Source organism: Chaetodon auriga, chromosome 1 (genome assembly GCF_051107435.1).
Source record: "Chaetodon auriga isolate fChaAug3 chromosome 1, fChaAug3.hap1, whole genome shotgun sequence".
NCBI lineage: Eukaryota > Metazoa > Chordata > Actinopteri > Chaetodontiformes > Chaetodontidae > Chaetodon > Chaetodon auriga.
Window position 1 is genome coordinate 26,900,068 of NC_135074.1, and position 23,407 is coordinate 26,923,474.

A 23,407-nucleotide genomic window follows, 5' to 3' on the forward strand; every position below is an offset into this window, starting at 1 on the left:
CATATGCAGATGGAATAGACATTATGAGGGCAACCTCATATTTTCTTAATTTTTTATTTGGATATTCTCTTAACACTGTCTTGTATTTTTAAACACAGGCTTTTCTGACAGAGACTTGTTCTGTATCAGAGCTTTCATTGTAAATCAGTGAGACAAACTACTGTGGCCAGAGTCTTGATGCTGCAACAAATCTCGTCGCTGTCCTGCCAAACAGCAGCTATTCATTAAGAGGAGGAGTTCATACACGCACGCACACGCACGCGCGTGCACACACACACGCATATCATCACTCCCGCATCCCGTCAGGTTCTGAGATGAACTGAGGAGTCTCCCCGCTCTCACTCCTCGCCCGGTTCAACATGGACTTGCTGAATTTCCTGCTCTTCCTTTCAGTCACCGCCCTGACAGTGGAAGGTAAGCTGTCAGCATGCTCATTAAGTCTCACAGCACAGGAGGATCTTGATCAGGAGGCACCTGATCGCCTCATTCTGCAGGTTTTTGCGTTAACTGCTGCGCTCTGGATGGATTTGCAAGATTCCCAGCTGGACATACCTGTTGTGCCAAACAGCGAGTTTGTGGCCACATTTGCGTTTTCTGACTTACCCTTTCAATCCTCTGTGAATCAACTGGTGTATTTAAAAATGAAGAAACATAAAGTATAATAATGGCTGGAGTTATTACAGAGTGTCCAAGCTCTTTTTTAACCTTCTCAGCACCGCCCTGCTGGACTTCATCTTTGTCAACACATATTAAGATCCACAGAACTATATTAACCTGCAGTTAAGCACCCACCGTTTTTAACTAGACCAAAGGTTGAGTGTGCATAAAAGTTAATGACAAGATTTGCATTTTTATATGATGTAACCTCTGCAGCCATGAAAGCACTTTGGTTTTATGCTTGTGCGTGCTTGTAATTAGTGGAAATGTATTTTCTGTGACTTCAAAGCCGTTTAACATGGAGTATGCTTTACATGTGCAGTACGTAGTAACGTAATAACTGAAAATCAGGGTTCCTTTTTGCAGTTCACAGTGATTACAGCACACGTCACATTATCACTGAATCTGTGCTGTATGCAGTGAATGACTGATTTGAACTTCTTGTAGCTTTTGCTGATGGTATGTGAAGTGTCTCATGATTAGCTTCAAGTGGTGACTGTCTGTGTGGTGAGTGAGTGTGTGTGTGTGTGTGTGTGTGTGTGTGTGTGTGTGTGTGTGTGTGTGTGTGTGTGTGACAGAGAGAGCTAGAAAGAGACTGACACAGACAGAGAAACTGTTTGAAAGCACCAGGAAAGTCACGCTAAGTCCATCATTGACAGACTGAACAAAGGTTTCTATATTAAAAACAGAGTAACACTGTTGTCGTTGTGCCTTTCACACTGTGTTGCTGCACATGGTTCCATTGTTGTGCATGAACTGCGCACTCTGCTGCTGCCTGTGCTCCCTCAAGATGGACACACATCACTGTATTGAGTGTGAAATCTTGAAGACTTCCTGTGTTTCACCATTTCTACTCAGATCTGCTCTGTATTTTGAATATTTTGATTGAAGCCTTTAATTGATGGTCATCACTGACTCTTGGGTTAATTGAAGCTTCCCTGAGAGTGACATATATAGAGAAGCCATGTTAGTAAATGCACTTATGCTCATGTAAATGTCTGAGGCACTTAAAGCTCTTGTCCATCTCTCTGACATGATTAAGACTCTTCAGTTTGATTCAGAGGCAGAAAGGCATAGCTTCTTCTTCTTATGGCTCCCAGCTCACTTTCAGCAACATGTTGCAACATATCCAAAATATTCCTCATGTTGTCTGATGGCCAATAATGTTGTGATGTGTAACATCTGGATAACAACACACACATTTCCCTGTAGTGACATTTGATTACAGTGGGATTGGGAGGGTGCAGATCCACAGGGGGTTCAGTCATGGACAAAGACAAGCTTTCAGCTCATCTTCCAGATGTAGTGAGTGATTGATTTGTCTGTCGGCGATGAACTTTTACTGATGATATGTGAGGTTTCTCATGATTAGCTTCAAGTGGAGAGTCGCAGATGGAGATGGTGTGTATGTGTGTGTGACAGAGAGAGCTAGAAAGAGACTGACACAGACAGAGAAACTGTTTGAAAGCACCAGGAAAGTCACGCTAAGTTCATCATTGAAAGGCTGAACAAAGGTTTCTATGTTAAAAACAGAGTAACACTGTTGTCGTTGTGCCTTTCACACTGTGTTGCTGCACATGGTTCCATTGTTGTGCATGAACTGTGTACTCTGCTGCTGTCTGTGCTCCCTCAAAACGGACACACATCACAGGTCACCATATGCAAATTTTAAGAAATCTGATCAAGAAAATCATAAAGATCCCTGATCTTTAAACAGCATTCAGAGTGTGAAACCCTCCAGGCTTCATGTGTCTCATCACTTTTACTCAGATCTGCTCTGAATTTTGAATATTTTGATTGAAGCCTTTAATTTGATGGTCATCACTGACTCTGCAATCTGCGCTTTACAGCCACAGGTTAATTGAAGCTTCCCTGAGAGTGACGCATAGAGAGAAGTTGTGTTAGTAGGTGCACATACATGCTCATGTAAATGTCTGAGGCACTTAAGGCTCTTGTCCATCTCTCTTCAGTCAGAGGTAGAAAGGCATAGCTTCTTCTTCTTATGGCTCCCAGCTCACTTTCAGCAACATGTTGCAACATATCCGAAATATTCCTCATGTTGTCTGATGGCCAATAATGTTGTGATGTGTAACATCTGGATAACAACACACACATTTCCCTGTAGTGACATTTGATTACAGTGGGATTGGGAGGGTGCAGATCCACAGGGGGTTCAGTCATGGACAAAGACAAGCTTTCAGCTCATCTTCCGGATGTAGTGAGTGATTGATTTGTCTGTCGGCGATGAACTTTTACTGATGATATGTGAGGTTTCTCATGATTAGCTTCAAGTGGAGAGTTGCAGATGGAGATGGTGTGTATGTGTGTGTGTGTGACAGAGAGAGCTAGAAAGAGACTGACACAGACAGAGAAACTGTTTGAAAGCACCAGGAAAGTCACGCTAAGTTCATCATTGAAAGGCTGAACAAAGGTTTCTATGTTAAAAACAGAGTAACACTGTTGTCGTCGTGCCTTTCACACTGTGTTGCTGCACATGGTTCCATTGTTGTGCATGAACTGTGTACTCTGCTGCTGTCTGTGCTCCCTCAAAACGGACACACATCACAGGTCACCATATGCAAATTTTAAGAAATCTGATCAAGAAAATCATAAAGATCCCTGATCTTTAAACAGCATTCAGAGTGTGAAACCCTCCAGGCTTCATGTGTCTCATCACTTTTACTCAAATCTGCTCTGAATTTTGAATATTTTGATTGAAGCCTTTAATTTGATGGTCATCACTGACTCTGCAATCTGCGCTTTACAGCCACAGGTTAATTGAGGCTTCCCTGAGAGTGACGCATAGAGAGAAGTTGTGTTAGTAAGTGCACATACATGCTCATGTCTGAGGCACTTAAGGCTCTTGTCCATCTCTCTTCAGTCAGAGGTAGAAAGGCATAGCTTCTTCTTCTTATGGCTCCCAGCTCACTTTCAGCAACATGTTGCAACATATCCGAAATATTCCTCATGTTGTCTGATGGCCAGTAATGTGATGTGTAACCGAAAAACACCTGGACAATAACACACACTGATGTCATCTGACTGATCCCTGTAGTGAAATTTGAATACGCTGGGATTAGGTGGGGGGCAGATCCACAGGGGGTTCAGTCATGGACAAAAACAAGCTTTCAGCTAATGTTTCAGTCAATTTAGGAAAAACTGGATGCAACAGAGAGCCGAGGAATGGGGAGAAGCCTCCAGTCAACAAGCTCTCTGCCAAATCATTGGGATAATGTGCTTCTCATAGGTGGTTTAGGATAATTGGGCGATGGCCATTATTGAAGTGAATAAAAGCTGCCAGAAATGCTCCATAACTCATGGGGGAGACAAGAGTGTGTTGAAATGAGGGGCAGGTCTGACTTGAGATTGCACAGTGAGATGAATCAAGTCCAGGTATTGTATTTGGATGATTGCCTTATCTGTGCTGCATGTGTTTCACCACCCTGGACTTTGTTAGGCTATTCCACACTGGCGCCAAAGAGTGAAGAAGAGCTCGCTAGACATTAAATGAAATGCAAAATTATATTAAAGTGAGATTTTTTTTTTAGTGCAGACACAGACTTTACAGCCTACGTGGTCCAAGCTGGAGGCGCATTAGCAGCATTCAGAGTCTGAGAGGGCCCCAGCAAGGGGTGTTGAGTTACCGGGTGTAAGATGGAGCTGGAGTGGTGGTGAATACCTGCAAGATGAGCAACAAGGAGAGCGAGGGAAAAGAAGGATTATAGATGTGAAGAGGAGTGATAATGAGCTGAAAACTCAGAGATTGGATGAGGTAGGAGCTAAGAGGAGAGAGGAGAGGTTGACCCTGAGTGAAGGAGGAGAACGTAGCCTTGGCTCAGTCTCATCTTTGAATTTAAACTGGAAATAGACAAAGTTTTTTTGCTTTAATGTATCGTTATGATTAAATGGTGATTGCACAATGTCATGGCTGTTGAATAATAACACCACCAGTGTTTAGACCGGTTCCCTCCAAGCCTCGCTTTCACCAGTTTTGTCTGCCACCAGGTTCAATCTCCCGGGAAAATGAAGACTGACTGGCGGTCCAGTCTGGCTGGCACCATTTCTATCTGCTTTCATGCCTCCATCGTAGATTAAATGAATGAATGAACTCTTTTTCTCCTAATGTTTTCTCCTGTTCCCGACACCAACCACTGCTGTAGTTAACTTGACCTCTTCAGTGAACACACTTCTTTCTTCTCACTTATTTCCAAACTGGTGTTGATCGTTTCTTTGTGAAAATTTGGAGACAAATGCAGTGTTTCCTGTGTTGTTGGTAGTTACTGGGCTCTGAGGAAAACAGAAAGTGACTTGTTGTCTTTGTGTCTTTAATACTACTTGGAAATGCTACTGGGGGTGAAAAGTTGTGCGTTTCGACTTCAAGTAAACCTATAACTCCAAACAAACTGATAAGATTAATCATTATGAGCCATGTTAGCGTGGTGGTTTATCACTTTGGTCCGGACTGGAATAACTATTGGACAGATTGCACATGGTTTGATCCCATGGCTTTTCATATTGTGCCATAATCTGGTCAATATTTCAGTTTGCCTTATACTTTGGTTTATGACCAAAAACTTGTAACTCCATCCATCCCATCAGCCTCAGCTGTACTTTATGTGTGGTGCAGATTTGTACATAATAACATGCAAACAGGTTAAGCCTAACCTGCTGGCTAAACATCAGAATGTTAGCATGCTCGTGTTAGCATTAAGTTCAGCCTCATGGAGCGAACATCTTTGTGGGTAACTGCTCATTATTGTGGTGTTTCTTTTCCAGAGGTCACCTTAATTATTCAAACAAACTCTGTAATGTGATGGAAATACACACTGAGTAGTCATTACACATAAGACTTGACCACAAAAAGCTTGGTACTGTGTCATCTTCCTCTTTGGATTTTTTGCTGGTGAATTTATAGCATCGCTCTTTGTCTATTCATGGTCATGGTCATCACTGCTACTCAGCTCTTTCTCTATTTATCCCAAACAAACCTTATCATTTATATAAAACCGGCATTGAACTGAATGCTGTCTCAGACAGTCATTAAGTTCAGTCTACACTAGACAAAAATGTTCTGCAGGATGTCTTTGTAAATGGGAGTTTGGCAATGAAAATGAAAATGAATTGGCAATAGAAGTGACTGTCTTGTTCAAATTTTTCTGAAGTGATAATGAAGGTATGTTTACTGTCCAAGTTTCTCTGTCTTCTGTAGTGTCTCTTCAAGGGGCGAACCAGCGCAGGCTGTACAAGGACTTGATGGCTGACTACAACCCACTGGAGAGACCCGTCGTCAATGACTCGCAGACTCTCACCGTTCACTTCGGCTTAACCCTCATGCAGATCATGGATGTGGTGCGTATAATGGCTCACTCTTGTTTAGGTGATTGTCAGATTTCATCAATTAATATGAAGATTGACACCTTCCTCTCACTTCACGGTTCACATCACTTCTCATGTGTAAGAATATTCACTTTTCCAGTTAAGGCTGAGTCAAGACTGACAGTTATTTTTTAATTGGCTTCAGTTATCTTTCATGCACATTAAGACATCCGGACATTTGGATCATTCGCAGGAGGATTTGGATGTTTTTAAATCATGAGCTCAAAGTGTAATGATGCAGAAAGTTTTAGCACAACTGATGAAGGAACTGTTTGGTGCTACTTAACATTCAGCTCTTTTTTTGAGAGGTGAAGCCACTGTGGACCCTCAACTGTTTTGAGCAGGAAACCAAAATTCCTGAATAACTGTGTTAATAAATACTGTGTTTTTCTAACAGGATGAGAAGAACCAGGTTTTAACAACCAACATTTGGCTACAGCTGGTAAGACTTTTCCCTCTACAACCTACGTGAGGTCACACAAAAGCTAAGCTGCACAACCTTATGGTTACACACACACACACACACACACACACACACACACACACACACACACACACACACTACATTTTACTGCCAATTAGGCAGCTGTGGCCAGAGGCTTTATGTTTTCAGCCTGCACATCTCTCCGTCCCAGTCCGTGAACGTGACATTCTCAAATACTCTGAGACAAATTCCTTCAAATTTGGCACAAACGTCCACTTGGACTCAAAGAGGAACTGATTCGATTGATGGTCAAAGATCAAAGGTCACTGTGGCCACACACCATCACATTTTTGGCCATAACTCAAGAATTCCTACGCTAGTTATACACACAAATGTCTCACAGTGTGAAATGATGAAGTGATGATACTTTATATCCAAAAGGTTAAAGGTCAACTTCACTGTGACATCATAATGTTCTGCAAAGACACTTCTCTGGCCAACACAGTAGCTCAGGAACAGAAGAGCAGATTGTGGCCATAGTTCACATTTGGTCAGATGCTGAATTGGTGACACTGATCTTGGGGACCCACCTTGAAACTGCTGATTGTATCGATCTTCTGTGCTGCCGGGTTGAAGATGGGTGTGAAGCATCCATGTTTTGTAATTTGTAGCTTCTTTGCAGCAGCGTCCATGTTTGAAGCATTGTAGTTTACCACAAGCTCATTGATTCTGCTGATATTGAGCTTCAGGTGACTGTCGCTGCACCACGTGATGAAGCTCTCCATCAGTCCTCTGTGCTCCTGGAAAAATAGCCTCTAAGGGAAGACAGCACATTTCTCATTGAACATTATTCACTGGAATCATACATATCAAGATTGTGATAACTTCAGTTTCACCCAAAAATATATTTAATGCTTTTTTTTTTTATCAAATTCCTTCGAAGTCTTATGTGAGTCTTGCACACATGGATGCAAACTGCAACTTGATTGGATGGGGGAGGAGCATCCGTCAAGCGGTAATTTTAGTCAATAATAAATCCATCTATTATTCTGTCTGCAGTTACAGGATGCTGGAGTCTATCTGAGCATGCACAGGTGAGAGACAGGTTACACCCTGGTGTGTTCTGTTTAAGGCTATTTCTTGGCCATGATTTCCTTCCAATAAGACTCCATTAAATGAGGCACATATTCCCCCCCAAACAACACAAATTGTTGTTGCTCGGCATCCATTTATGTCAGATTACCCAAACAAGGTATAAGGTGTCAATTAGGAAGCTTTAGAGAAGCTGGTAGGCTGATTCTCTTACCTTTGGTCAGACCAAGGCTAGCTATTTCCCCCCGCTTTCAGTCTTTATGCTAAGCTAAGCTAACAGCTGCTGATTCTAGCTTCATATTTATATTTTTATAGATGTGAGAGTTGTATTGATTATCTTAGCTAATGCTTGGCAAGAAAATGAGTAAACATTTTCACCTTAATGTAGAACTCTACTTTTTAACTTAAGCCTACTAATATATACACAACATCTGAGTTTAAATCATAGTTTTCTTGCCTTAGAGTCTTGTTGATCACATCTAGCGGTGCCCAGTCTTGTCCTTTTCATCTTCCACGGGAGCAATGTGCCCCTCTCTCCTCCATGCAGTGAGATGAAGTGTGCGAACACAGATGTTTTATCGCAGCTTGTCCATTGTGTGACACCAGTTCCCTGCTGCTGCACCGTCAGCAAGCTGTATCAAGGCTGCCCGGTCTGTTTTAAATCACCCTGTGGGATCACAGCAGCAGTCTCACTCAATCTCTCTCACTCCACACCCTGCTAAATCGACTCAAACAGAAGATAGCACAGAGAGCATCCACAGTATCTGCCGTCTGTTTGCGTCGATCCAGCATATGTTTGCTTTGTCTGCTCGAGCGGGCTCCAGGAAGAAAGTTTAAATGCCCTAAAGATGCACTCATTTCCAAAAGTCATTGTGAGACATTGGAGATGGTTCTGTGAGATTACACATTCAATCATTTTTGCCTGAGAGTAGTAATTATAAGATTTTGAACTGCCTCTGGATAGTCTTGGAATGAACAAATGATAAATGTGCACTTGTATGACATATTGCACACTGACATGAATAATTGAGTGGTTTCAGTTTTGCTTTTAGGCACCATGTTCGTGGTTTGTTAAGGACAGCAGAGAGGCTGCCTGCAATGACAAACTACTGTGTAGTATTTTAGTTTTACCCATTACACTTTTTCTTTTTTTTTTTTTCTTTGTTTTTACCATGGTGCCCTCTCCTGAGGCTGTCAGTGAGTTTCATTAAAAGTGGCTTAATGGAATAGTTAGACATTTTAGGAAATGTGCTTTCATGCCGAGAGTTAGACGAGAAGACTGCTACCACTCTCATATTTTAAAAATAAGACTGCAGCCAGAACCTTGTTAGCTTAGCTTAGCATAAAAACTGGAAACAAGGGGAACAAAGCTAACCAAAATGCACCTAAGCTCACTGCAACTTAGGTCTAGTTTGTTTAATTTATACAGAAAACACTACCAGGCTAACTGCCTCCTCATGTTTCCAGTCTTTATGCTAAGCTAAGCTAACCAGTTGCAGCTTCATGTTTAACATAATATGTGAATGGTACTGATCTTCTCATTCTTGGCAAGAAAGCACAAAATCATATTTCCCCAAATGTCAAAATATTTCAGAACACCGATCGAAAGAATGTCAAAGCAGAAGCTGATAGAAGTCTTTGGATTAGTGAATGTGATCAGTATTTCTGAGCATTACAGGTGACACCTTCCCCCACTGTGTTTTACTCAGCCTTTATTAGCGGATGACCTTTCTATCTATTAATGTTGGCCCCAACCATTATTTGACTGCCATGATTGGATTAATAAAAAATGAATTACAGATCTGACTAGGAAAGAAATCCTCATAAAAAGCCACTTTATAAAGGGGTGAAAGATCAAGATATTATGCGTCGTGCTGGATTACTTTTATGTTTGTTTTTCAGAGAAGTCAGATGTGGTGAAAGATTCAGCTTTAAATTGATATATTGATTTATACGAATTGTGTAGTTTCATTTTAAATAATAAGTAAAATCAGTATATATCAGTATAGAAAAACATGTCAGAGTGTGTTTCAGCAGAACTGCTCATGGTTCTCCGTGAGTCATTATTATTTTGGTCACGTTTTCGTCTTTTTCTATTCTGAGCTCAGCGCTGTGAAACGGGAGCTCTCAGCCTGTTATTTACAGTAGGTGGTCTGGCTTTAGGCATCAGGCCTTTATAGCTGTGCTAGCAGTGTCCAAAGTGAAGAATCTCGTCATCAACTGGATGAATGCAGTAAAGTTTTGTACAAACATTCATGATCTCTTTAGGGAATTCTAATGAGTTTGGCGATCATCTGACTTTTCCTCGTGCACCACCATCAGGTCATTTTCACATATTTGGTGAAATACCTTGATACCTGCTGCACACATTGGAACAAAACTTTGTACGAAAGCTGAGGCAGTGTGTGCTACTGACTGCCACCGACTTTGGTGAGCTCTGGATTTTTCTCCTAGTGGCTCCTGCAGGTTGATATTTTGATCCAAAGGAAGACGTCTCAACAGCTGTCGGATGGATTGCCATGACATTTCCATCAAACATCCATGTCCCCCTCAGGGTGAATCGCAATATCTTTGGTGATCCTTTCATTTGTCCGCTCGTGCCATGATAAGGTCAAATTTTTAAATTGTCCAGTAATTTATTTTACAAGCAAATACCTGCAAAACTAACAGCATTCACACCAGCCTCAGCTGCACTTTGTGTTTAGAGCTGATTAGCGAGCGTTAGCTTGCTAACACACTGGACTAAGATGGTGAACATGTCAAACGTGCCTCTGAAATGTCATCGCAGAGCTGCTTCTGTGGCTGTAGATGAATGCCTCTTCACCGCACTGAATTCTGCCGATGAGAGACTTGACAGGTTATTATCAGTCCAACCTAGAATTACAGCACCGTGTTTGGCTGCCAGCTGATGAACAAATCTCCAGTCTGCAGCTGATTTATGAGTTTTCTTTGACACACATTATAGTACAAGTTATACTGGTTGAATTGCAAAAAAAATAAATAAATAAAAACAGTGCACCATAGAAATCTAAAAATCGTATTCCTCCATTGATGCCACTGACACTTGGCATAGATTGAATTCAATCCTTGTAGCATGTTACTGCATAATGTTGCTGCTGCATACATTTATTTTACCCATTACAGTAACTGTCACTGCCACTAAAAAACACACTGACGTTTTAAGTAAGATGACGCAGAGGCCACTGATTGACACATTACATCTTGTTTCTTTAATCTGTACAGAAGTCTTTATGTTAAGCTAAGCTACAAATATGAGAGTGAGGGAATCCGTCTTCTTGTCTGACTCTCGGCGATAGAGAAAATAAACGCATTTCCCCCAAATATCAATAGATTCCTTAACTGATGGAAAGAACGGCAAAGTTGAAGCACATGGAGATATTGGAATTAGTGAATGAGATCAGTGTTTCTGCTGAAAAGAGCAGTAAGTTGGTGAGTATGACACGACTGGTGAAATAGACTTTATCTGAATTCACCATGTGAGCTATACAGGTGACTTCCTCCTTCAGTGTGTTCAACCTTTATTAGTAGCTGACCTTTATATTTATTAATGCTGGCCACAGCCGTTATTTGAATACCAATATGGTTCGAATTCATTAAAAATGAATGAAAGACCTGATTAGAAAAAAAATCTGCAAGATATGATGTGTTAGTGAGGGCGACGGCTGTTTAAATCTGCAGTCTATCGCTGATTTCCAAGTTTTGTGTTCGACACTCTTATAATAAACTTATTATCCAAGCATACACAGTTCTGTGCACATCATACTGTTTGAATTGGGGAAAGAAAAGTTTCTTGGAAATCTACAAATCGTATTCCTCCCAGACGCTTCTGAAACCTGGCACAGAGATTGAACTCGATTCCTGCAGCATGTCACCGCATAATGTTGCTGCCACGTACATTTATTTTACCCATTATGGCAACTGTCACTGCCACGAAAAACACACACCAGTGTTAAATTCCAGCGTGAGACACAGAGGCTCATACGGGTTTAAAGGATCTGTTGAAGATATGTATGTGAAATGTGAAAAGTGCATTGTGCTGTTTGTATCCCACAGCACTGGAATGATTATTACCTCCAGTGGAATACATCAGACTATCCAGGTGTGTCCAATGTGAGATTTCCTGACCACCTCATTTGGAAGCCAGACATTCTGCTGTATAACAGGTAGGTGTTGGAAGGACAGATCTGCTGGGTGCTGCACTGTAATTGGATATGCATGGTGTCAGACTCAGCATGCATGCATTGTCCTCTGCACAAAATACTGGGGCGACCTCAGGGGGATGGTGAATTTTCGGATTTTTGTGTTCCAGAGTTAAAAACAGGATCGTTACAATGAGGCTGACTGTGATGTGTCAGGCACCACAGATCTGATCTGACTTTTCAGAAACACAGAGGAATAACCTGTTTTGACTGTGTTAAAAATATGCAGTTAAGAAAAACATCGGGCCTCGTGCAAGAAGCACATCACTGCAAACACATTCGTTCTCAAGTGGCGTCTACAAGATTTAAGAGATGTGATGGATTTAGAAGTTTATCTTTGGAATAAACACAATTCAGAATCAGAATTTTTAATGTGTTACTGAATTCAACTACAATAAAAATCAGAATAATCCAATAAAACTCCCATTTTTGTGTTGAAATGTGGTCTGAAGCCGATGGTCTTCTTTTTCTGTTTTGGTTGAATTTTTGGGAAAATTCCTTGCCTACAAATGTGGAACAGGTGCACTTGGAGAGAAATTTACGGGCATTGATTTTGCAAATGATCAAATCTCAAGAAGGTGCGCCTGCTCCTGAACAGGTGGCATCCATTCACAAAGTTGAAATGAGTGCTTTCTGACAAGTTTGTCCTGTTAAGAGGCTTCGCTGAGTTTCAACACACACTAAGTAAGAAAATTAGAGGCTCAGGATAAGAAAATTCTTGCATGGGGCTCATTGCATCAATTTAAAGGTTTTGGAAAAGATTGTACTTATTAGCTTCATTTAAAATTAAAGCTAATTTTTTCATGCCTCACTTGCAAATTTGACAAACCCGTACAAGTTTTAAATAAGAGACGCCTGATTAATTCCTTCTACAATGATTCCACAAAGGCGTACAAATGCCAACTGCTCTATTTCCTTCAATATAAATCCCAAATAAAATAGAATAGAATACCAAAGCTAATAGTCTTGATAGTCCGCTCATGTTTCAGACCTCATGTTGTCGCAGGATTTATTCAGGATATCCTGCAGAGACAGACTCACAAGAAGAAAATAAAAGATAGATAATCTCCACAACACAAATGTAATCCTCGTTCTGTTTGGTGTGAAAATCTCTCATTTCCAAAACAAAGCATGTCCATCTGGCACAAGCTTGGATTGATTTGCATGAAGTGGATGTATTGCTTTGTAAAAAAGAAAGGTTAATCAGAAATGTTACTATGAATTAAATAATGCTGCGTCCTGGTCGGTAAGCTTGTCTTCACAGAGGAACATTACACTCCGAGGTTAGTGGTGCTCTGCACTTTAAATGTATGCAGCACAGTCGAGAGAAGAGCTTTGGAGCAATAAATCATTTGGACAAATGGATAAACTTGTATATAAAACATGGTAGAAGGGGTATTTCATTAGATATCCCTAATGGAATATGCTTCAGAGATCACCATTAATCAATCTTTAAAAGAAAGATCTGAACAAATCACATTAGAGGCACTCTACTCTCCAAACAACTAATGAGGGAGAAAGCATTGTTCTTCATTTGTCATTGTCCCTCTGAGTAAAGCCTTCATTTGAGGCTCTTTGAATTAGAATTTGCTGCAGGTTAAGTTTTTTTTTTTTCTTCTTCAAGCAACTCTTTCAACTTCAGCTCAACCATGCTTCAACCTCTGGGGAGTTCATTTAGAGGCAGTGAATTGTGGGTAACCCGGGAGAATGAGGCTAACCACTGAATAACCGTCTCCAGGGAGATGTTGCATCAGTTGTGACTCCTCGTGTGCTGCGTACCTGCTGCAATAACCAGTTAGAGAAATATCTATATTTTCCCACCACATCTGTTCTGCTCGCTGTCTGCGGCTCATCCAAATTTATGTTGCATCCTTATAATTAATAGCGGTTCTTGCAAAGGTCATATCAGCGTATGAATTTATTAAGATGTTTTCCAAGCTGTGCTTCGGCTGCAGATAGCTCAGCAGTAAATACTGACGAAGCTCCGTGTTGTCCACAGTGCTGATGAAAGATTTGATGCTGCTTTCCACACCAACATTCTGGTCAACTCTTCAGGCTCCTGTTCCTACATACCTCCAGGTAAGAGCCTCAATCAGGGAGTCCTCACACTTCAGACAACACCAGGTGTTCACTCGATTTCAAAATAATCATAGATGCGGCTTGTTTTGGAAAACCCCTGAAATACAAAGCAGCAATATAAAGACTCTCATGCACATGTAGGGAGTAAATATGTGCAAATTACATATAATGTGATGTAAATTGTCTCTACGGGAGTGATGAGGTCTGGAGCACACAGTTATATTTAGAGCTTTTAACAAAGCAACAGCTCTCTGCAACCAAGAATGTGATGGCAAAGGCATATCACTCTGTTAAATATGGCTGAAATCATCCGTTTTTTTCTGTAAATCACACATCCTGTGTTTTCCTCTGAGAAAAATGAGAAACCAAAGAGGAGGATCTTATATTTTTCATGATGGTGCTCCTTATTTTGTGCATAAAATCATCAGAATATCATCAGTCCTCTACACAGCCAATCGAAGTGCTTCATTTTAACCATATGTACATAAAGCAGCAGCGGCCTAAGTGTTCGACAGCTCGGCTGACAAATAGCTGGACAGCAGCCTGCTGCAACACAGGAGCCACAGACTCTGAACAACAGCCCTCAGCTGTCCTGTTGCAGTCTTCTTCTCAATACAATTGTTCAACCTCGCATGTTGTCCTGAACCATTTAGCCTGTCGAACAAACTGACAAACGCTCAGTCTGAAAAAGTGCACCGCTAACATCAGCTAATGAGTCAGTGGGAACAAACTGCATGGACAGCTGCTGGATTTATCACATGGACTAAATGAGGGAATGAATCCATCTTGATTCCATGTCTCTATGATGTGTGTTTGTATACATGACGTCTCAGTCGGTCCTATTGGAGACAGATGGTTGAAGGCAATTTAAACATCTGCACAGCCGCCACTTTTTCTTACTCTGATGAAGACACGCTTTGTGTCAAAACATAAGTTGCTGCACCTAATTAAGGGCTTTAACTATAACTGTGTGCTCCAGATCCTGTCTCATCATTTTCTCTGTTGAGATACCAGTTCTTTGCATCAAGTTGGCTCAGGTTCCTTCTTCCTCTCTGTAGAGCAGTGGCAGACAAATATCCACTGATCTGCCCCCCCCAAGTGAAGTTTCTCTGTTTTTGAGTTGGCATCAAAACTTTTAGCTAATGTTTCAGGGAACAGCAAGTATAATGAGGTATCATTATTTCATCATGGCTAAATGATACGCACAGATCCCCAAACCACAGTGAAAAACTGACAGCCAGTCTTTGACAGCCTGATTCATAGTCATCTTTGTAAAAAATACATAAATCCAATTAATTTGCACAGAAGAAGGTTTTAGTTCCTGTCAGAGGCGCATTTATCAAACAAATAATTTCCTTGAAATATGCAGGCTGATTTTTTATTCTCTAAAATTTGTACTCAGGAAGCTCCATTATGCTGCATAAATATGATGAACTGTGTAAACATTATGCTGCGTTTTCTTCTGGGGATTTCCACTTAGTGTTAGAGAAACAACAGCAGTTGCTTCTGAGTTTTCATGAATAGCAGCTTTGAATTAAATCCCTACAGCTATTAGTGAAATCCTGAGTTGTTGTTGTTGTTGTTGTTGTTGTTGTTGTTGTTGTTGTTGTTGTTGTTTTTATTTCCACAGAGGTTTGTTTTTTATCTCTTCAAGGGTTTTTTTTCTTTCTCTACAGAGATTTGTTTGTTTTAGCTTCAAGGTTTTGTTATATTGGCAGTAGTCTTGGCAGAAATCCATCCAAAACACTGATTGATGATGCCAAAAAGTTGCTTTAATAACACTTTAATCAAGGTTGGTTTTTTGCTAAAGAAATAGTTGCACATGTTGGGGAAAAATACGCATTTACTTTAACCCTGAGTTAAGAAGTCAGTCTTCTTAGTTAAGAAGACTGACTTAGCTTAGCTTAGCATAAAAACTGCAAACAGGTGAAACAGCTAGCCTGGCTCTGTCCGAAGGTTAAAATCTGCCCGCTAGCACCTCTAAAGCTCACTAACACATTATATCTTGTTTTATTTAATTTGTACAAGTGTAAAACCAACAAGTTGTGATTTTACTGAGGGTTACATGCCACAGATTAAACAAAGAGATATGTGACGGCGCTTTAGAGGTGCTGGTAGACAGATTTTAACCTTCGGACAGAGTCAGGCTTCAGGCTAAGCTAACCGGCTTGTCCAACAGTGTTATTCATCTTCTCATCTAAGGAAGATCTGGGATGAAAGCCTATAAGTGTGTCTCCCCAAAATGTCAAACATTCGCTTCAGTCTCTTCATGTTTGAAAATGGTCTTATCCCAGTAACAGTGACTTGATGTCAACGCATGGATCCACCACCATCACACTCTACATTACCTCTACTGACACACTGTGCAGTCTTAAAAGATGCACTTTCTGTAAGACCATGCACACACACACACACACACACACACACACACACACACACACACACACACACACACGTATGGAAACAAAAGGGCCCTCTTGTCACAGCTGGTGATTACTGCGCTCCCTGGCAGTCTCTTCTTCCCCTTTTTTCCCGAACGCCGCCGCCACCTCGCCTCAGCATCTTAATCAATACTTGCGTGAATGGCTCCATCATTGAATTTCTTCTGGATTGATTGCCTCTGTCACAGGCAAACTGCCTCTCAGCCTTGTTCCAAATGAACCCCCACAGGCTACCATACTGGCACAGAATTGTCACTTGTCGCTTGAGCTCAACACAATCATAACAAATGAGTAAAACTGTATGCAGATTAGACCTGAATGGCCGTTCCAAATCAGCTGAGTGTCGTGATAACTCGTCTCTGCCGCTGAGTCTCAGTGCAGTAAACAGAAGTGGGTTCGCCTGCTCCCCGTCTCTATTCATTCCCTGCCGAGGTTCATCATCTTCATGGCACTGAGAGAAAGAGGAGAGGCCTTGTTTACTGCCGACGTCTCATATCTTTCTTAAAAATGGATGGAAATTAGCTTACTGCCTGCCTCTCCTGAAGGATCGCTGGCCACTTTCATCTCATTGTCATATTGGATTTTTTACCCTCGTTAAGATGGATGGCACTTGGGCTCCATATCTTGTCGAAATAAAACCTCTCTCGCTGCCTCTCCAACTGTCATTTCTCTTTAAATCTCCCTCTGCTGCCTTTATTCCCGCGTAATTGAATACACTCTCCATCAGAGCTCAAAATATCACTCCATCCGTTTGTCTCTCTCCTCAGTGGTCCTGCACGGGTGAAGCACAGTTCATATCAAAGCGAGTGTTTCTGTGATCCGTCTCGGTCTTTTCATGTTTCTCACCACAACAGGGATCTTCAAGAGCTCCTGCTACATCGATGTGCGCTGGTTCCCCTTTGATGTCCAGAGATGTGATCTGAAGTTTGGCTCCTGGACTTACGGGGGCTGGTCTCTGGACTTAAAGATGTTGCAGGCTGATACCACCGGCTACATCGCCAACGTAGAGTGGGATCTTGTCGGTAAGAGGGCCTGTGAAGTGCAGTGGAGTCATATTTGGAAATGTTATTATTGCTCCATGTCAGGGTCGTGGTTTCGCTCCCTTTCTGCCGGAGTGGACTGTGTTTTTGCTTTGTCTCACAGAGGTTCCAGGACAGACCAACCAGCGTTTCTACGACTGCTGTGAGGAGCCGTATCCTGACGTCACCTTCACTGTGGTGATGCGAAGACGGACCCTCTACTACGGCCTCAATCTGCTCATCCCGTGTGTCCTGATCTCCACTCTGGCCTTGCTCGTCTTCCTTCTGCCTGCTGACTCTGGGGAGAAGATCTCACTGGGTCAGGAACACACACACACACACACACACACACACACACACACACACACACACACACACATTCATTTATTGTTGTAAAATAGCTCCACCATCGCTCGGAAAAGGATTTCAGAGGACCCATGGCACATTCTTCCACCAAGGCTCCACTGAATTTGTTATTTTGTTCGATCTGCAGGTGGATCTGGGTCTGCAGCAAAATGCACATAGTGATGGACGTCCCTGAGTACACGTGCCAGCTGGATTTGAATTACATTTTTTCACTCGAGAACATGCACCAGTTGATTAGAAAATGGCAAAAAGCTTCCAAAACACCACGTGTGGTGAAAATGTTATCTCTTAAATTCCATTTTAAATGTTTTTTGAGATATCGAGCTTGGTAACAAACTGTGACCTGAAAACATAACAACCATGGTGGAGGTAATAACGCTGTCCGGTACTGCAGCAACACAAATTATAGCCTCTAAGGTCCCACAGAGTCGAGTCAACATACATGCAATTAACTTAACTCTTGAAAAAAACTGAACATTGTGAGATTGTAATATTTATTGCAGAGCTCTTGTGCTGTTTCACATTGTACTTTGGACTTTTAAATACAGGCACAAGTTGTTCTCTGACAGCGGCTGTGGTAAGCCAGAAAAGATGATTGGAGAGCTGACAATAAAACATTGAAGTATATCAGAGCACCAAGGTCTCCTTTGGTCTAATTCTCAACAAAACACTCACAGGACTATTCTGTGTCATGTACGTTCAGGTTTGTATGCACAGTGTTTTCTCAGGCTGTCAACCCATCTTCCATCTGTCCTGAGACTAGATCGGTGTCTAATCATTGCAAGTCAAAGCAGAGATGCATTTCTTTCCGTTTGCTCACCTCTGCACCCCGTGGCTACTGCTGCAGAGCCGAGTTTCAAATCTATAGTCCAAGTGAATCGGAAACACCCCTCTATACATTCTTTAGTAGCCCTATAAGAGTACAGTCAGTTTGGCTTTCTGCTCCTCAGTGACCCCTCATTCAACATTTAATCAGTACAAACTTACACATAACTCACAGACACACCATCCTCACTAATGCCGCCAGTGCTTTGGCAGGTAACATCTTGTTTTATGTAAAATAATGTGTAGGTTGAGCAAATGAGATATGTTGTTCAGCTCTGCTCTAAACACAGAGGAGCTGCTCAGATCCTGACATTAACTATTGTCATGAGACTTAATATGTTGCCCCATATTGAGTCTTATGCACATCTGACCCATCAGGTAAGGAAATTAAATGTACTTGTAACTGTTCTTTCTCAGGTTATGTCACCATTGCTGCCAAATGACGCTCTGAATGCTGCTGTATTTGATCATTTTATGTTAAAATGTCGACAGGCTTACTGGGAACTATGGATAACAACTGCGTGCTATTCAAAGAAAAGTAACAGTTCAAAGAACACAGCTGAAAACTAATGAGATCATAATCAAATGAAATCTTTTACATCCCAAATGGTTTCGACTCAGAACCAAACCCTTTCTATTATTCTTCAATTTTTCATCGTTTACAGTAAATTTATATCTGAGCCCATTTTCCTCCTGGGTAATCAGTCATTCCACGAAAAACAATGTTTTTTTCATTAATCCACTTCCTCTGTGGCCTTGTGAAGTAATCTGATAATCAGCACTGAGTGACTGACTTGACTGCCAGTGGACCAAGAAAACTGTTTAATCTTATCTCCGTTGTCACAGTTGACTTGAACATTGGAGCCCATTTCATGAATAAATTATACAGACTTGGTGTAGATGGTATCAGCGGGTGGGTGGCGGTGGAGGTATGTGTGTGTATGTTCTGTATGTGGGAGTGGGTGGAGGAAGTGGTGGGGAGAGGAGGCGTTGATTTATGCAGTTAGTGGCTTCCTCAAGTCATTAGAGTCCTGCGTTGCAGCTGGATTCATTCACCAGCCAAACAGATGTGTGAGCTTATGTGTGTGTGCTTGTACATGTGTGCATTCCTTCTGATGATGTCATAGCTCACACACACACACACACAAAGAGGACGTAAGAAATGAGAAGTGCTCATGTGAGGTGTAATATGTCCGGTATAAATCTTAATACCTCTCATCATAAAATGTTTTTGAGGGGGTTTTCTATACTGTAGTACACAGCACACGTCAACACACACAGTTATATCCCCTACTTAGGCTGTGTGTGTTTGTGTGTGTGTGTGTGCTGGTGCATGTGTTCACACATCTACTGTATATGAAGTCAATATATCAACCCAGCCGCCCCCTGACATTATTATTTGAGCATGGTGGTTTTCACGGCAGCATTTTCTTCCCACAACTTAATTGAAGTAAAATGAGGCTGTCGTGAGAATTCTGATTTGTTATCATGTAAACTGGAGTATTTCAGGACAGTGTGTGAATCTTTACTGTCATAGTCGCATTTTGCATCTATATTTTATATCAGTGTCACTTTCTTACTTTTCTAATTTTGGTAGAAAGTAGTTCTTAATTACTGGCGATGGCAGTTTTGGGATTTTCCAGAGTGACTGGAGCACTGTTTCTGGAAAGACAAGCTGCTTTTCGGTTATTCACATGTCATTTTTAAATGCTTTGGGGTGGCAGCGGACGTTTCAGTGAAACGAAACAAGTCAGGACAAGGTTACTGCAGCATTAATATGATATTTTAGATCACACATGCAGCATTCATGGTCATTTGAGGAGATCCAGCTGCTCCTTCTTGTTCCACAGATGAAGAAGAAACAGCAGCAGTCATGACAACGTAAAGCCAGCTGCTTACTTTGTTTCTGAGGTTAAATGCAGACCAGCATGCCTGCAGTTAACTATGATGTGACTCTTAATCCTGCCGAGAAGTTCAGTCTTTAAGTAAGACAGCAAGAACCAGTGGCTCAGCGATGTCAGCTCATTAGCGAGAACTCAAGCTGTACTGTCTGCTCACAGCTATTACACAGAAACCTGTTTGTCATTCTCTGCTTGTACTCTACCTTCTCAGGTGATGCGGTGCAGCGACGGTGACACATTATGAGCTTCAGCGGCCCTGCAGTTCTGATTTTTGGGGATTTTCCTTCATATGTGGTGACAGTGCAGTCTCACATTGTGGAAGAGTTGCATAAAATCTGAAACAAGGCGAATAGAACTGACTACAACTGGAAATAGATTAACCGAAAAAACAATGAGTTTTCATAATACTAAAAATCCAGGAGCAGCTCACATCTTTTGGATATTATTAAGTATTATAAAAGTATGTTTAACGGCATCTTTTTGTCTCATAGCATTATTTCATGCAAACCTGTGGCAGATCATGGGGCCCTGTCCTAACTGGGATCTGAGTGCTTTTCATTGCACTTGATGGTTTTGTTGTGAAGTGCTAACTGAGATTTGGTCTCCTTCCCAGGCATTACAGTGCTGCTCTCCCTGACTGTCTTCATGCTGCTGGTTGCAGAGATTATGCCCGCCACATCAGACTCTGTGCCTTTGATAGGTAAGCCAGGCTGGAGTTAAAAGCAGGCGCTATGGGTGTCAGCTACTATCAGTGGGGAAGACACGAGAGAAAATTTGGCAGTCGTTTTTCATCAGGGCTTCTCTTAAATCACAGTGTGGCTAAGTTTAAGCAGCCATCCAATATTTTGATTTTTTTATTTAGAGATCTGAGTCGCTGTATTTCAAACAGTGACAGAAAGAAGTAGCTTTTTGCCTTTTTCTGAGACACCTTGCAGTTTTCTCCCTGCATGACACAACTTCTTGGATCCACTCTTACCGTCTCGTCTGTTTCCTCTTTGCCCAGCTCAGTACTTTGCCACCACGATGGTCATTGTTGGTCTCTCAGTAATTGCTACCGTTCTGGTCTTACAATATCACCACCATGACCCCGATGGAAGCAAGATGCCAAAGTGGGTGAGTGTTGTTTCATTATTACACCATTATCTTTGACCTATACTGTGACCCTACGAGCACCACTTCGGCCATTTGCCTCCAGCCACACCCCAACACGGTGAAGTACATCATGATAAACAGTGGACATTTGCTTTGACATTGGATTTTTTGTTTTTTGTTTTTTATTAGGTTAGAGTCAGTTTTGCTTCACTTGCATTACTTTATGCAGATGACATGCATTTGCTTGTGTAAGGCCATGAAATGTGCTTGCCACTTATGAAAATATAAAAACCTGCACACAAAAATTAACCAGCACGATTCAGAGTCTGACCAATGTGTTTCTATACACGTCTCAGGTGACCATTTGAAAGAAGGCTTCAAATGGTTACCTGCAGTTTCTTATACACCCTGCAATGCAATTATTATACCTGTTGTCCTCATACAGTTGACCAAATCTTTGAAAGTGCTACACCAATTAGAAATCAGCTTTTTATTGATTGGTCAGTTTAAGAGTCAGAGGATGAGGACTGTGTGTTCTTTGGTGGATGCATCCTTGCATTTATTTCATTTTTCCAATGTTTGATTTAAAGTTAATAAATGTTATTCTTTTATTTCCTGTTCATTATTGTTTGATGTCAAAGACTCGTGTGATCCTGCTGAACTGGTGCGCCTGGTTCCTGCGCATGAAGCGCCCCGGTGAGGAGCGAGTGCGTTCGGCCTGTCACAACAAGGCTGCACGGAGCAGCCTGACCAGCATGGACCTCAACGCTGCCACCTCAGCCTCCCAATCCACCAACGGCAACATGCTCTACGTCGGCGTCCGTGGCCTGGAGAGCATTCCCTACTCCACAGCTGCCACCTCGCCTGACTCCGGAGTCCTCTGTGGGCGGGTGGGCGGTCGAGCAGGTGAGGACGAGCTGCTCCTCCCCGCAGGTCACAACCCGCCGGTGGGCAACGTGGAGCCAGAGCTGGTCAAGATCCTCGACGAGGTGCGCTATATTGCCAAACGCTTCCGTGACCAAGACGAGGACGAGTCCGTGTGCAACGAGTGGAAATTCGCTGCGTCCGTTATCGACAGGCTTTGCCTCATGGCTTTCTCTCTCTTCACTATCCTCTGCACCATCGGCATCCTCATGTCTGCACCCAACTTCGTAGAGGCCATCTCCAAAGACTTCTTCACTTGAGCACTCTGCAGGAAATAAATGCTCCAACAACAATAAAAGCCGACACCAATCAATCTTAACAGAGCAACCATTTGTTAACTCATGAGGTGGTAGTTTGGATACAGTAAAGTCTGCTATTAGACTTTGGATATATCACCAAATATTTGACCATACGTAAAGCAAAGTCAAATTGAGGCAAAGTGTATGTAATGCATGAATAGATTCATTTATGCCTTACATGATGGTGGTGAAAATGACCAGCGTTTGCCTTTTATATTACAAACCCTCATTGCATATTGAAGGAAAACATGTACATTTCATAATCGTGTACCGTTTTAAAACGACTAATACTACAAATTGCATTGTAACTGTGGTTTGTTATGTGATGTTACCCGTGTATTCTTGTTCAGTACGTTGTAGCTTGAAGATCCTAACTAAACTGTTCCATATACAAACATAACAGCTGCGGTATCTTGTATTGAAGTATAGTTGTTGTATCACATGAATACTCAAATATCCAGATGAATTTCTGTAAGTGCTGTGAATCACCTTTCTATGAACACAAGTTATCGTTGATTATCGTGTAAGCATAGCGAAACACCTCAATTTAACTGTGTTCTTATATGGTCTGACTTATTGTTTCTACTTATTTTAACATTTTGTGATAATTAAAGGTTTACTCTGACGTCAAACTGGTCTTCATATTATTTAAATGCATGATGGTGAATGACGGCACTGTGATGTTTCATAAA

General features: G+C 41.6%; 1 protein-coding gene across 1 annotated transcript; it reads left to right on the forward strand.

Moving 5' to 3' along the window:
• Positions 1–290: 290 nt before the first annotated feature.
• chrna7a (cholinergic receptor, nicotinic, alpha 7a (neuronal)) lies at positions 291–23,340 on the forward strand. Its single transcript, XM_076732454.1, has 10 exons — positions 291–414; positions 5,867–6,006; positions 6,431–6,475; positions 11,624–11,733; positions 13,769–13,848; positions 17,144–17,311; positions 17,433–17,627; positions 21,014–21,100; positions 21,404–21,513; positions 22,134–23,340. The coding sequence occupies exons 1-10, from the start codon at positions 360–362 to the stop codon at positions 22,674–22,676; spliced, it is 1,533 nt and encodes a 510-aa protein (XP_076588569.1). The 5' UTR covers positions 291–359; the 3' UTR covers positions 22,677–23,340.
• Positions 23,341–23,407: the final 67 nt, after the last annotated feature.